The sequence below is a fragment of the Trachemys scripta genome, chromosome 1 (assembly GCF_013100865.1).
Source record: "Trachemys scripta elegans isolate TJP31775 chromosome 1, CAS_Tse_1.0, whole genome shotgun sequence".
Classification (NCBI taxonomy): domain Eukaryota; kingdom Metazoa; phylum Chordata; order Testudines; family Emydidae; genus Trachemys; species Trachemys scripta.
In genome coordinates, this window is record NC_048298.1 from 320,223,360 (window position 1) to 320,239,142 (window position 15,783).

Genomic DNA, 15,783 nt, shown 5'->3' on the forward strand with positions numbered 1-15,783 from the left:
AAACTCCAGGATTGCTGTATTTTTCCCCCATAAGTGATATGGCACTTTTGGCAGTGTGATTGGTTATATGTAATGTGTTTGAATGATGTCTTTACACATGCAAGATTGTCATGCTGTTTTTTTAAATAAAATAAAATATTCTGTACACAAATAAATCTCAAAAATGTAGGCACGATGTGTTTGAATGCAGATGGCTTCAATGCCACATCAGTTTATGATATACAGCAGAGAGGACTATTAACATGCTTTTCCTATCTCAAATTAAACACTACTGGCTGTAACCAATGACACTAGAGTATCCTGCTCACTAGTCTCAGTAGCTTTTCAATGGTTCATAGCTGCTAATTGTGCAAAATATTCTAAAGCATTAAAAGTCTACTTGAAATTCTGCAACGTAGCTGGCTTTCACTGTACTGCAAAAGTGACACATTATTTTAGATTAGTTCCACTTCAGATTGAAGGGGGGATGGAGAATTTGATGCTCTGTCTAATTTTAATGACAATCATCTTTCATAGTGTGGTGTTGTATAAAGCACTGAGGAAACCTTAAGTATAATTAACCTTTCCTGTGGCAGACTCCTGCCTCGGGGCCTGATCCAGTCTTTATTAGCTGAAATGCAGATGCCACAGTGATAAAGCCTGGCATAAATACCTGGCTAGAGAAGAGAGGTTAGATAGATAGGATCATGGCTCTGATTTTAAAAAGCATCTGGATTATTACACTATATCCCATATAATCATATGTTATCAGCTAGGGCATGTGGGGCTGGTGAACACACTGCATTTGGGGAAACCTAATGTTATATCTAGTATAATTAATAGAATATCTGATTCATTACATTTTAATCAAGAGGAATAGCAGTTAGAAAATAGATTTGCAACAAAGGGTTTAAGGGAAACTTTTAGCAGTGAGGGTTTGAGCTAAACAGGACATAAGATCCCCTGCTTGCACCAGAGTAGATGAAAGGGAAATTCGCCTGGCCCTTTTTCATGGGAACCGTTTGGAGGAGGATATAAAAAGGCTGCTGAGAGAAGGGCCAGGAACAATTCCAGTCCCTATGCTCAGGAGTATAGGAACTGCTTCCTTCCTGCTCCCCTAGGGTGCATGGTACCCTGAAGTGGGCCGACATGAGGCTGGTTTATGGTTCCTCCCCACCATTGTACAACAGCCAGTTGGGGGAGGGGAGTGAGTTGTGCCCCCAGAGGTGCATAGTAGTACATATGCAGCCTCTGCCTACCCGGGAGCTCTGGGAATCCTCACTCTCTGGTGGGCAGCTGCATAACAACCCTTTCTATGGGTTGTGACTAAATGGCACAATCTAGCCCAACATGATTTGTGAACTGGAGCCAAGTTTGCCAACTCATACCACCACACTGACATCAGTGGGAGTACTTGCAAGAGTAGGTGCTACTCCCAGCAGTGAGTGAGTTCAGGATCAAGCTCTTGATTAGTTTACTACCCAGACCTAATCACACATGGGGTAACATTTTAAAGTGCCTAAGTGACTTAGGAGTCTGTCCTGTTTTCAAAAGTGCTTTAGACACTTAGGAGCCTAAGTCTCATTGAAAGCGAATAAGACTTAGGCTCCTAAGTGACTTGGGAGCTTATGAAAATTGTACCCTGGTCTTTGGGAGTTTTTTATTTGCCATTTCAAAAATAGGTGACTCAAGTCATGTTCCCAAACAAATCGTCTGATTTTCAAAATTGAAGAGTAGCCAGCAGCTCCCATTAAAGTCAACGGGAGCTGATGGGTACTGAGCACTTGAAAACTGTCACTTTTTTGGAGCCTAAATGTGGATATAGGCGCCTCAGTTTAGGCACCTATTTTTGAAAATTAGAATTATTATTGCAGTACCTGGGATCCCTAGTCATGGACCAGGAACCCATTGCGCTAGGCACTGTTCAAACACAGTGAAAAGATAGTCCCTGTAAGAAAAAGATGGTCTAAGTAATCTTAGTTTAGGTAATCCTTATGGAGAACACACAATAATCCATTTTCATGCGATAGTGATGGCCATTATGTTGTTTTAAGGCAATCAGAGTATCAGAATAGGGAATCATACTAATTAACATTTTAAAAATGTCAGGAAAGGCTTTTTTAGGAGAAGTCTGTAAATTGTGCAAGTGGCTGCTACTGGCATCTAGTAAAAGAAGAAAACTGAGCACTCTCCTTGATTGCATCACTCATTGGGGGTTTTACTCTTTGACAGGTTTTGGCATTTTATCAAAACGGGGTTATTAGCAGAACACCACCCACAATCACAGCGCTTGTTAAATACAGAACCTATCCTGAAAAAGAATGATCATAGCAAAATTTCTATCTAATTTTGATTGTTAGGGGCTAGATTGTGCCATTTAGACACAGCTCAAGTAAAAGATGGTGCAAAGTACAACCACTCTAGTGGGAGCACCAGGAACCATTCTGTTCTGCACCACTTAGGGCTCCCAGGTACAATGACAGGTTGCAGCTTACTACCCTCCACCCCTTCTTGGGACACCATATGTCCATATAGCATAGGGAGGTAGAAGTCCCTGTGTTCCCAGACTGGAATTCAACCTGGCCCTTATGTGGGCAATGCTATCGGGGAAATGATCCCTCACCCACACTGTGCTTGCACTAAAGTCCAGGCATAATCTGTCTCTTAAAGAGCAAATAGGGGATTTTTTTCACATTGAGCAGTAGTGCAAGGTACCTAATGGGTGAGGCTACACAAATGAGCAATTGGAAAGCCTGTCTCCTGGCACTTTGGGTAGACATTATTTCTTCCTTAGGCTGACTTAAATTTTCATCCTTGTTTCTAAGCATCCACGTTCACATTGTTCAAACCATGTTTTCTACCTCTTCTAAACCCTTTTTAGCCTCCATTTTGAGTAGTAATGCAGTTCAATGAAAGATATCGAAGAACATGGGAGAAGAACAAGGCTCTTAAAGAGTGATTGCTACTATAGAGAGCTGCTTTTGTCAATGGGCCTGATTTTGCACTCCTTTTGTGTTCAGAGCTCCCACTGCAGTCAAGGGGCGTTTATGTTGTGGAAGAAGTAAAGGATATAAAGGAGTGATTCCTCATGTCTGGAACTGATTGTAAGTCCATGAGTATTCTTCCATAGTCTGCCCTCATGTTAGTCTCTGTGAGTCTTCAGTGAAAACTTGAACCTTTTGAACACACATCTTACATACAGATGTGCTTAGGAGTCAAGTGCAGCATAGACCTGGTGCTGGCCAGTGCATAGCAGCAGATTTTCCCCTCACCCGTCCCCCAGTATGGACAGGGGTGGTGGGGAGGAGAAGGAATGGAGGTGTAAGGGAATTTTGCTAATTATCGTGTGCCATTTTGCAAGGCCTTTCATGCTTTTGCTTTTTCAGTGATATACTGATGAAATGGCAACATTCACAGGGAACACATGCAAGGAGATGAATTGTCATGTTTTCATTGTGAAGCCATTTTGGCTCAAAAGCAAGGCATTTTTACTGAACATATGAAAAAAACAACAGCACACAGAGCAAATATAGGCCATTCCTGTTGTACCTAAAAAGCACAGGCCCAGCTGGTGTAAACTGGCATAGCTCATCATTCCTGCAGCTTTAGTGCTTGTGATTATGTCACATCTGTAACCAGAAGGCCACCTCACCTGGTCTACAGAAGAGTTCATGGGTTCTTTGATATCCATTTTAGATACACTGAATAATAGTAAAACTGCATTACCATAGCCAACTCTTCATTGCACTGCTGGAGAATGATTTCCTATATTATCATAGATTTAAGCTAAATATGTAAAAATTAAAGGCAGCAACTTCAAGACTTCATCCCGCAATCCCTAGATTGAGTGGGCATTTTACTTACACATGAACTTCAGATCAGATATTTATTTTGGGCCTGATCATGCAGTATGCATGGAAGCCAACAGGAGTTCTTCGTGTGGTAGCCAGCATTTTAGCTATTGCCAGGTATTGGGCTGTGGACTTCTAGGACTGAACACATGAGGCTCTGCAGACTGAGAGAAAGAACCAGGCTCTGTGGCTAGGCACTGTGATACTCTTCCTCTGTGGATCCAGCCAGTAAGTTACAGTGGGAGGTCTTGCAGGATCAAGTTCTTTGTTACTGCAACCATGTCAACATGAAACATTCTTAATATTACATTCATATTATTAATGTTTTACAATGCAATTAAAAATAGCTCTTGCCCTAGAAGTTACATGAAGGGAATTATTGCAAAATATTTACAAAAAGATCTTTTTAAAAAAATGGTAACACCAATGTTTAGCGGTGTTTTCTGGATGTTGCTGAAGGAATAATTAACAAAGGATGAACCAGAATCAATAATGCTTCCTACAATTTGACATTATTAACTGTCTCCATACATGCTTGATAGAGGTTGAGGCAGTCTATGGATTTATTATTTAGACTTAGGGTGTAGAATCCAGCCAGTGAAAATGGCCATTTATTCCGATGGAACAGGAATGCTGGGGGGTGGGGGTGGAGGGTTGTTTTTAAAATTTGTGGTAGAAGCTTAACTCAATAAATGGTTACAAGGAATACTATCTACAAGATCCACAAATACTTACAATCGTCTATATACAGATAGGTTTCAGAGTAGCAGCCGTGTTAGTCTGTATCCGCAAAAAGAACAGGAGTACTTGTGGCACCTTAGAGACTAACAAATTTATTAGAGCATAAGCTTTCGTGGACTACAGCCCACGAAATATGCATCCGAATATGCATATGCATCCGAAGAAGTGGGCTGTAGTCCACGAAAGCTATGCTCTAATAAATTTGTTAGTCTCTAAGGTGCTACAAGTACTCCTGTTCTTTTTTTGTATATACAGATAGAGATTTATTTATTTAACTGTAAAATCTCCAGCCTCATACAGTTCTTTTAAAATTAGAACTGGGGCAAAAACTAATCAATCATTCTAAATCCAAATGTGTCATTAAAAGAAGGAAGAGAGAGATGTGTTTCTGCCCCTGAGAATGGGCTACTCAGAATCAGTCAGTTGAATCAGCACTTTTAGTGTGAAATCCTGGCCTCATTGAAGTCAATAGCTCCAGAATTCCATCCTTAATGTTTTATGAAAATGCTCTTTGAGGGTGAAAGTCATCCCTGTAGTCATGCCTGTGCAGAGGGCCAGCATATGGCCAATGCACCACATAAATCTCACTTAAGCTCATTGGAGAAAGTAGAAGATCCAGCCCTCTGTGCTAACGTGGGACTTAATGGATAGAACCTCTGCAATAGACGCTCTGCAAAGGGTTGAATTTCACCTCTAAAGAAGAGTTTTGCTGTAAGAAACATTCTGGAATAACAACATTTTATTATAAATCCAAAACACTAATAACATTTAAAATCAAATCAAGAAGAAACTAAATAGTTGAAAAGATCCCAAATAGTCTTCCAAAAGCAGAATAATCGCTAACAGCCGTCTGTCCCTGAAGCACCATTCTCATTCCGCTAGTGACCCATGTAGAAGACAGGGTCTCCTTTTGATTTTTTCTCACATTTTCTTAAAGTGTCAACATTTGATATGCTGGTATCATAAATATTTTACAGTCTTCACAACTGAGATACTCATTTCCTCAAAGATGCATAAATCTGTCTGCAGCTTATTACACTCATCCTGAGTATGTGTTTCAAATCATGCTATAAACATATAACCTGTATTGTAGACTAATAAAATAGTTTCTTTTTTTCCCATATCAGAAATAATTGCATCTTACATTTACAAGTTTTTTTCAAAATGTACAATTGGAGGGAGGGATTTTCTAACTGTAACAAAGTAATGGATAAAACTAATTTAAGGCTTTTTACATAGGTACATGGGTATATTATTACATGGAAAAATAAACTATTGCTAAATGAAGAGAGAGTTTATTATGGAAGAACTGTGTTAGTCATCTAGTTTAACTGGATTTATATAAATGATTTCCGGTTTAAATTAAAATTAACAGTTGTGTAGTAACATACTATATAAAAACTTGTTCTTTGTTTACCAAGCACAACCCACCATCATTGCAAAAGTATTCAAGATGAAGAGTACCTTGTGCTGCAAATAGCCCCACTGATTTTATGTAGACACCACGAGGAGCAAGATAACAAGGTACACCTCTACCCCGATATAACACGACTTGATATAACATGAATTCAGCTATAACGCGGTAAAACAGCGCTCCGGGGGGGGGGGGGGGACTGCGCACTCCGGTGGATCAAAGCAAGGTCAATATAACGCAGTTTCACCTATAACGCAGTAAGATTTTTTGGCTTCCGAGGACAGCGTTATATTGGGGTAGAGGTGTACTAAGTGAGAGTAAGGTTGGCAAAATCTGTCCCTTAGGATAAAGCATTTCTTCTGACATCTTTTAGCCAGTTGCAATGAAGGGCCAGATTTTGGAACCCTTATATATCTTAGTAAGCAGTTACTCACATGAGTAGTCTCATTAGCTTCATTTGGGATTACTGATCTAAGTGCTCACCAATGTGAGTAACAATTCCAAAATTTGACCCCTAATTTTTAAAGTGCAAATGTAATTAGAAAAATGACTTTGTAAAAATTTCAATGTCCATGGCACATCTGCTTCCTATAAACCTATAGAATATCTGCTTACTTGTATGAGAAAAGTTATTACTACTTTTCATTTAGCTCTGCAGAGTTAACACAGCAATGGGAGTGAGAGCTGGATGCTATTCTGGCTCATGCATCATCAAATGATAAGATCAAATGGAGCTCAGTTTTCTTTAACACTAGTGTTCATATACAAGTTAGAAAGGAAAGCTCGAATGTCAAGTCCCAAGTTGAGTTTTCAGGGCTAGAAGTCTGTATAAACAATGTTATGAAGTGAGCAAATTTGGTGCCACCTCCTGCGTTCCCTGAGCACTCAAATTTCCCATTGACTTTGATGGCATTTCACACACACACACACACACACACACACACACACACACACACACACACACACACACACACACCAATTCCATATTCAGGCCCTTGGAAGAAATGGAGGGTGCAAGTTTTATAGAGTCATTTTCAAAGTAGAACTACGTTTTAAGGATGCTTATAGTTAAATTAATTTTAGAGACACCATTGAGACAAATTTGTCCTGTTTAAATCCATGGAGTAATAAAAGGAATGAATTTGGCCATGATTCTTTAGCTATTTCTCTTGGGTCATCATTAAGTGTTCCTCTCTTTCACCATCCTATAGAAAATGGTTATGTCTCTCCAAGATCTTTGATAGTTTTCATATATGCCAGTTAGGCTCCTGTGCTTCAGAGCACATTAGAAATACCAGGAAAATATGGAAGAAGCTTGGAAAATCTTCAGATTTGTCACTTTGCCATACAGTTTTGACTTTAGATAGATTGTGTTTTAGTGATTCCATATCCAATTTGCTTAGTGCACAAGTTTTTAAATATTTTTCCTAATGGTCAGCACAGTAAATCCAACTTGCAGTGTGAAAGTCAAGTTGAGTTCCTTCCTTCTTACTCAGCATCACTACTGTAGCAATAAAGATGATGCAAGCTAAATTATACAGGCCATAGTGGGGTGTGCAGGTGTAACCCATGTTGTAATCTGGCCTGCATGATTGCTGTTAGTGGAGAAGGAAAGAACCCAGCTTGAATTTCAGAGCCAAAAGCTGAGTTTGCAGAGCTGACCAAAAAAACTTCCCTTTTATCTTGCAAACTGTGCAGAGTTGACCTGGAGTCACACTAAAAGACCACAGACATGGAACCTCATACTGATATTTTTAGAGCAGCACCCCACTTGAAGCCAGCAACCGCACCTGCTTGGTGTACAGGAAACTTTTAAATATCTAAGGGGAGGTTTTCTCAAAAGCATTCGGTATTGGCCAAATGCTGCTCCACTGAAGTCAGTAGCAGTCAATGAAGCAAATGAGCGTTTCGCCACTGACTTCAGTGGGAGAAGAGCTAGGTCAATGCTGAGCACTTTTGAAAAGTAACACTGTTAGTGTCTCCCCTTCATTTTACCTGATTCTGTTTGGAATTCATTGTTCCATATAGTTTTTGGAGCCTACAACTCCCAAATGAACTATATATACTATATATAAAATTAAGAAGGCAACATTTATACTATACATTTTATATCTATTATTTCTATACAGTTATTATGTGCCTATTGCCCTTCAGTATACACACAACTCCACCTACTACTCATGGGAATTCTGAGCACATATAAGAAGAAGAAGAATCCTCAAAGTAATATAAATGTGTAAACAATTGTCCAGTTACATTGTATCATCTGAAGGAAAAAAAGAGAAACAATATATACAGAAGACAAATAGAATAAATAAACTGAGATGGATATATATGAAAATCCCTGTCAAGAAAGGCATTAGTGTTAAAATTCTCTTGTAGGACAAAAGGACAAAATTCTCCTCTTCAATACACAAGCAAAACTTGTTTCCCTACCAGTACATACATAGAAATGCCAAGTTTGACACATAGAGGGAAAGCAAAATATCTACATCAATCTCCATGTACAGATATGACAGGAAAAAAATTCCCTCAGCCTTAACTACCATACCTTTAAGCAAATGCATTCATTATATTTTCTAAGAGACAAATTCTGACCTCGGATAACTGCATGACTCCCATTGAAGTCAATGAGTGCCTCATCCACATTTTGAGGGCAGGATTAGTCTCTGAGAAATAAAGCAGCTGGCATTCATGTTCTACTTTAATTCTGAAGCTGATTTCAAATTGGTATCTTGTATAAAATATACATTTAGAAGAGCAGTGTGTTTTATCAAGACAACAGGATTCCAGTCACTCTATACCATTAAAATTGAAAGCACAGAAAAGTAAGCAAGAATGAGTGTAATCTTATAACTACATCATTGGAGTTCTCAATGACACTTCTTTGCATTCATCATAGCACATTTACAAGGTATCAGTTTTGATTTGGTCATTGTTGTTTAAAGCAGGAGAAGGCTTGCTCTTCTGACCTTCAGTCCCCCCTTTGGATGTTTCCTGAAAGAAAAGCCTTGGCATCCACAGTGACATTAGGATTCGTTTATATTCTTTTCGAAAATTCTGGTTAAGAAGTCCGTATATTATTGCGTTAAGGCAACTGTTGAAGTAGGCCATGAAATAGCTTACGACGAACAACCACTCAGGAATTTTTGGTGCCATTTCCAAAGGATTGATAGCTACAGCTAGTCCAATGAAGTTCAGTGGTGCCCAACAAAAGGCAAAGATCACAAAAACCACGAACATTGTAAGAAAGTTTCTGAAGTCACTCGGCTTCAGTCTTGGTTTTATTTCTGATTTGACTCTTCTTCTTACTTGAATCACTAAGATCCAAATCCGAAAGTAGCAGAAGCTCACAATAGTGATAGGTACTATGAAATGAATTATGACAACAGCGATGGTGTAATAGGAGCTAGCAGTCTGAACAAATGTGCATGAATAGATGCGCGGATCATACTCTAAAGAGCCAACGAAAAAATTTGGCACAGTTGCAACAACTGTTAACACCCAAATTAGGCAGACGTATAGCATTGTGTTCCACCAGGTATACACTTTGTCATAAGCAAAGCTATGGCATATGTAACAGTATCTGTTTATTGCAATTGCAGCAATGTTGAAGATGGAGCCTATTACGCTTAGTCCCATCACAAAGCCACTCAGTTTACAGTGCATTTCACCCAAGGACCATCCATTGTGGAAAATGGCTAAGAGCACCAGTGGATATGGATACAAGGCCACCACCAGGTCTGCCAAAGCCAGGCTAACCACAAATGCATTACCTACGGAAGAAGAAAAGAGAGGCAAATAAATATACTCATATTTACGAAAGAGAAGAAAATAGTTTCAAACATTTGTAACACGAACATGTTCAAGGTACCAGCAAGAAGCAGCTATTTCAATAGCAACCTGTCTGTACATGAGATCTAGCTCTGTCATACAGAACACGCTATCACATAAATGTCAGCTGGTGCTGAGCAGTTGCTGAGTGGCTTATAGCTATTAGTGACTGTGCTTAGGCCGGTGGATCTTCCCACAGTAAATCCCCTACTGCTAGCATCACTATACTATTCTACTGCCGTTTATAATCTTAAACATCAATAATCCATTATATATAAACTAAGTCAGTTTATTGTAACCAACTCCAGTAGTTGGAGAGAGCTTTGTGCGAAAATGTGATTGAAAAGGCAGGTAGGTAGGCAGATACTTGTGTGGTGGATCTTTACAGGCTGCCGCTGTAATACACCTAGGGATTCAATAAACTGCAAAGGGAAAAATGACAGACAGAGCAGGGATGATGGATCATATGTTTATTTCAAATAGCTACACAATAAGCTGAACTACGTATATTTTCTTTGGTATGTTGCCTACCCTTTTACAGCTATTTTGCCATTGAATCAACTTAGGAGGAAGAATGAAACACCTCCACCATCTTCTATACAAAAGCACACCAAACTATGCAAAATCAAAAATATAGGAGTGTAATAGAAAGAAAAAGTATTTAAATGCACAGAAGTCTAGATTCTTTTCTACTGTTGATGTTAAAAGAAACTTCAACAATAAAAGTGAGGCTTAATGTCTCTCTTTAAAGAATACCCTTTTCATCTATTTGAAGTTTCTGGACTTTATCTATAAAATCATTCCTGTATAAAACAATAGGATATCAAAATTTATATTTGAAATGTGAAATATGTTACAGTAAATAGTGGCTCCATTGATTTTGTGGGAAGAACCAAATATCTTCTTAGCAACTTCCCAAAGTAATATAATAGGAGAGTTATTAATATTAGGTTTCTAACATTCAGGAAACATAAAAGATGTTCCTAGCTTGGCTGTTTGCTTGTTTTTATTGAAATCCATAGAGAAGTAGTATTAAAAAAAACAATCCTTTACACTGTGAATGTAATTGTGAAAAAGACCAGTGTATTTTTAAAATTATGTGTGAGCATAAATCAGTGAACAATTAAGGGCTCAATCGTGGAAGATGCTGAGCATTCTGTTCTTGATCCAGTGACACACCTATGCACATGCTTAATTTTAGGCATATGAATAATCCATATGCTTACGTGCATTGCTGGATCCGGTCCATAGTGCTTAGTCCCTTGCAGGATTCAACACTTGGAAACAATGTCAAGACCAGTCCACACACTTTAGCAAATATACCTTAACCATATGGAAGGAATATGGAGCTCTGCTACTCCCCTCTACTCAAAGGGAGATCTGCTTCCATCAACCCCTTCACATGAGGTAAGGGAGACTTATGATAGTATCAAGAAGGACCTTGAGCAGATCACTGCAGACTACATGGCTCTGGGAAGAAGGATAAAAGAGTTTGGGACACAAGTGATGTTTTTGTCCCTTCCCTCTGTTGAAGGAAATGGCCTGGGCAGGGACCATCAAATTGCGGAAGTAAATGCGTAGTTACGCAGGTGGTGTCGGCAAGAGGGCTTTGGATTCTTCAACAACAAGCTGATGTTCCAGGATTACTGTGCTGGGATGGGCTCTATCTATCTATTACTAGGAAGAGCATCTTTGGATATTGACTGGCTAACCTGATGAGAGCTTTAAACTAGGTCCAATAGGGGATGGTGACAAAAATACAGCCAATGCGTATCTAGGCTCAAGTAATGAAGACAAGGGGAAGGGGCTAATTTCTGAAGAAGGGTCTAGAAATAACAACTGCATTCAAAAGGCAAAAATAAAAGCAACAGGACAGTCTGTAAAGTATCTTTGATGACTGTATGTGATTGAAAGGAGTATGGGGAACAAGCAGGATGAACTGAAAGTCATAGTATATAAAGAAAATTATGACTTAATTGGCATGACAGAGACTTGGTGAAACGACTCCCATGATTGGAGTACCTGCAATGAGTAATATAGCTAATTCCAAAAGGATAGGTATGAGAAAAAAAAAAGAGATGTTGCACTGTATGTCAAGATCGAATACATTTGTTCTGAGGTCCAAGGGGAAGTGGGTCACAGACCTACTAAGTCTCTGAGTGAGGATAACAAGAGAAAAGAACAGTAGTGACGTTATGGTGGGACTCTATTATAGACCACCAAATCAGAAAGAGGAAGTGGATGAGTAATTCTATAAGCAGTTAATAAGATTAACTAACACACATGAGCTAGTATTAATGGGGGATATTAAATTAAATGATATATATTGGAAGACTACTGCAGCAAAACATAATACATCCTGCAAATTCTTAGCATGTGTAGGAGACAGCTTTCTGATTCAGAAAGTTGAGGAAACAACTAGGGGGTCTTCCATTTTGGATCTGGTTTTGACCAACAGGGATGAATTCGTTGCAAATGTGAAGGTGGTCAGGAACTTGGGAGGAAGTGATCACGATCTGATAGAATTCAAGATCCTATGGAAATAAGGACATGAGAACAGCAAAACAAGGACACAGGACTTCAGAAAGGTGGATTTCAACCAACTCAGAGAAATAGTAGGCAAGGTCCCATGGAAAGACCAATTAGGAAGAAAAGGAGTCGAAGAGGGCTGGCAGTTCTTAAAATATGTAATACTAGAGGCTCAACATCAAGTTATTCCAATGCAGAGAAAAGATAAAAAGAGCCACTGGAAGCTAATGTGGCTGCTCAAGGAGCTCTTTAGCTATTCAAAAACCAAAAGAGACACATACAGGAAATGGAAGGAGTGGCATGTCACCAAGGAAGTATACATGGGAAGAGCGTAAGCACATAGGGACAAAATCAGGAAAGCTAAGGCAAAGAATGAGTTACAGTTGGCAAGAAATGTTAGAAACAACAGGAAGGGGTTCTTCAAATACATCAGACAAAAAGAAAGATCTAGGATGGTATGGGTCCACTGCTCAATGGAGAAGGTGAGCTGGTAATGCAAGATGATAGAAAGGCAGAGCTGCTCAATGCCTTCTTTGCTTCAGTCTTCTCACAAAAAATAACGTGACCGGATGACTAGCAAAGATACCAGAGACAATAAAGGGGAAGGGATGCAGATCAGAGTAAGTTAAGAATATGTCAGAGATCTTCTGACCAATTTGAATAAATTCAAATCAGCAGGGCCAGATGCTATTCACCCAAGGGTACCAAAGGAATTAGCTGAAGAAATCTCAGAACCACTAGCAATAATATTTACAAACTCATGGATGACAGAAGAGGTCCCGTAAGACCGGAGAAGGGCTACAAATATAGTGCCCATGTTTAAAAAGGGGGGGAAAGAGGAACTGGGGAACTATAGACCAGTCAGCCTGACTTTGATACCTGGGAAGCTACTCAAGCAACGTATAAAACATTCAATTTGCAAATAGCTGGAGAGTGGAGGGGTAATCACTAGCAGCCAGCATGGATTTACCAAGAACAAATCATGCCAGACTAGTTTGATTTCCTTCTTTGACAGGCTAACTGATTTGATGGATAGAGGAAATGTAGTGGATATAATATACTTGGACTTCATCAATGATTTTGACACACTCCCATGTGACATTCAGTTAAGTACGCTGGAGAAATGCGGGCTTGACAGAACTGCCAGTAAGTGGCTACATAAACAACCACAAAGAGTAACTATTAATGGAATGATGTCGGATTGGAGGGAGAGGTTCAACGGGGATCTCTTCTGGGTCTGGTCTTGTTTAAATCTTTATTAATGACCTAGATGTAGGTATAGAGAGCATACTGATCAAATCTGCAGATGACACAAAGCTAGGACAGGCTGCAAACACTTTGGAGGATAGAGCTAAACTTCAGCGGGATCTCGAGAAATTGGAGACCTGGGCTATACACAACAAAACAAAATTCAACAAAGACAAATGTAAGGTGCTACATTTAGGGAAGAAAAACCAAATGCATAAATGAATGGGGGATAACTGGCTTGGCAGCAGCACTACTGAGAAGAATCTGGGAGTTTTAGCGGATCACAACCTCAACATGAGTCAGCAATGCAAAACTGTTGCAAAAAAAGTAATGCAATTTTAGGTTGCATTAACAGAGGCATAGCATGCAAGTCATAGGAAGTGATAGTACCGCTCTACTCAGTGTTGCATAGGCCTCAGATGGAGTACCCTGTCCAATTTTGGTCACCAGTGTATAGAAAGGATATAGAGAAACCAGAAAAGATCCAGAGGTGAGCGACACAGATGATCAAAGGGATGGAATGCAAGCCATCTGAGCAAAGGCTGAACAAACTCAGCATGTTTAGTTTGGAAAAGAGGAGATTAATGGGCGATATAACAACAATCTTCAGGTACTGAAAGGCTGCCATAAAAAAGATGGAGAAAAGTTGTTCTTTTTTTGCCACAGAGGACAGGACAAGAGGTAATGGGTTCAAACTGCAGCATAGCAGATTTAGATTAAATCTCAGGGACAACTTCTTAACTGTAAGAACAGTAGGACAATAGAACAGACTGCCTAGGGAGGTTGTGGAAACTTCTTCCCTGGAGATTTTCAAAAGGAGGCTGGATAGCCATCTGTCATGGATGGTTTAGATACAACAAATCCTGCATTTTGGCAGGTGGTTAGGCTAGATGAGCCTTGCATTCCCTTCTAACCCTATGATTCTACCTTCCCGCTACAGTCAGGGCAGGTGGTCTACAATGAAAGGAGATTGGCTTACCTCAAGATAGATACAGAAAATTTTTGAGGGAGCTCCTTGCTATAAATTTGGCAGCACTTTGCAGGGCCAGGTCCTGCCTGCTTTATGATTCCCAGGATGCCCAAACACCTTGATGTCCACTGTTCATTCCAAAACTCAGTTGAGTGTTGGAATAATTTTCTTTCAGGCTGTTGGATCCCTTTTTCTGTACTTGTCTCTATGAGGTGGAGTACAGAACTCAAAATGAGGGGGAGGCAGGGGTTAAGATGACTTTAAGACAGTTTCCTGCCCTCCCAATCCTGAGTTGTTCTCATAGCTGGAGAGTCCCTGGCATCATTTAGACAGCCCTAGGAGTCTAATTTATGGTAGCTTCCCAGAATCTCCTCAGACCCACCCCAAAACTCTCTTCCTGCCCCCAGTTTCATTCCTGGTATGCACCTTACATCGGGATTGTGAAGAGGTCCTCAAAAGGCAGCCTTATGATTGTCTTCTGCAGTGCCTGGGCTGGGGGAATCCTCCACAGGTCAAATATAGTGGGTTTATGGCCCCTTTACTCCACTCCACCCTTTTTACTTGGCATAGAGGGGACAGAGCCAGGTGGGGAAGATCTGACCGTAGTGTGTATGCTTCATGGTAGTAAGTATCTTCACCACATTTTCCCCACATTGTGATATCTTCTGGGGAGAGAAAATTTAATCCATGATAACACAGATTAAATCTCCATAAATCCCCTTAAACATCAACCAGGCACATATCTCAATTCAGCTAAAGGAATCACCTATTACTTTCATAAAATTCTACCTGGCTTCTAGCCATCAGGAGATCTTCCCCATATAATTGAATAATTTACATTTCATACACACTTACAGGTGCAGCTTCTTATTAAATGCTGCGTAAAGATAATCCAGAAAAGCAGGTGGTGGTGCTGCTGCTGCAGCGGCATCAAGCCTTCTTTCCGTGTGAGAACATCTGTGAGATCCCTGAACATACTCAGTATTGGTCTTACTGATGTCTTTCAGAAGATCCTTTTCTCTCTAGTCCTGGAAGGGGCATGGCTGGAGAATCCTTGGAAATAGCTAATTAAATGTAAATCTGATTTCAGAGTTACCAGCTAAAGCCACACTGTGGAGAGGGTTAGACTAGGTTGAGATGGCTGGAAAATTATTTACCCCTATGAAACATTTTGATGAAAACAATTTTTTTTAAAATTTTCAACAAAAATTTTCTTC

General features: G+C 39.7%; 1 protein-coding gene across 1 annotated transcript in view; it reads right to left on the bottom strand.

The window, feature by feature from the left end:
* Window positions 1-8,076: 8,076 nt before the first annotated feature.
* The window catches only part of MTNR1B (melatonin receptor 1B), a 46,098-nt gene continuing 38,391 nt past the window's right edge, over window positions 8,077-15,783 (bottom strand). The window contains exon 2 of the mRNA XM_034759592.1: window positions 8,077-9,761. Coding sequence (XP_034615483.1) covers window positions 8,893-9,761 — 869 coding nt within the window. The 3' untranslated portion in view covers window positions 8,077-8,892. The remainder of the gene's footprint in view (window positions 9,762-15,783) is intronic.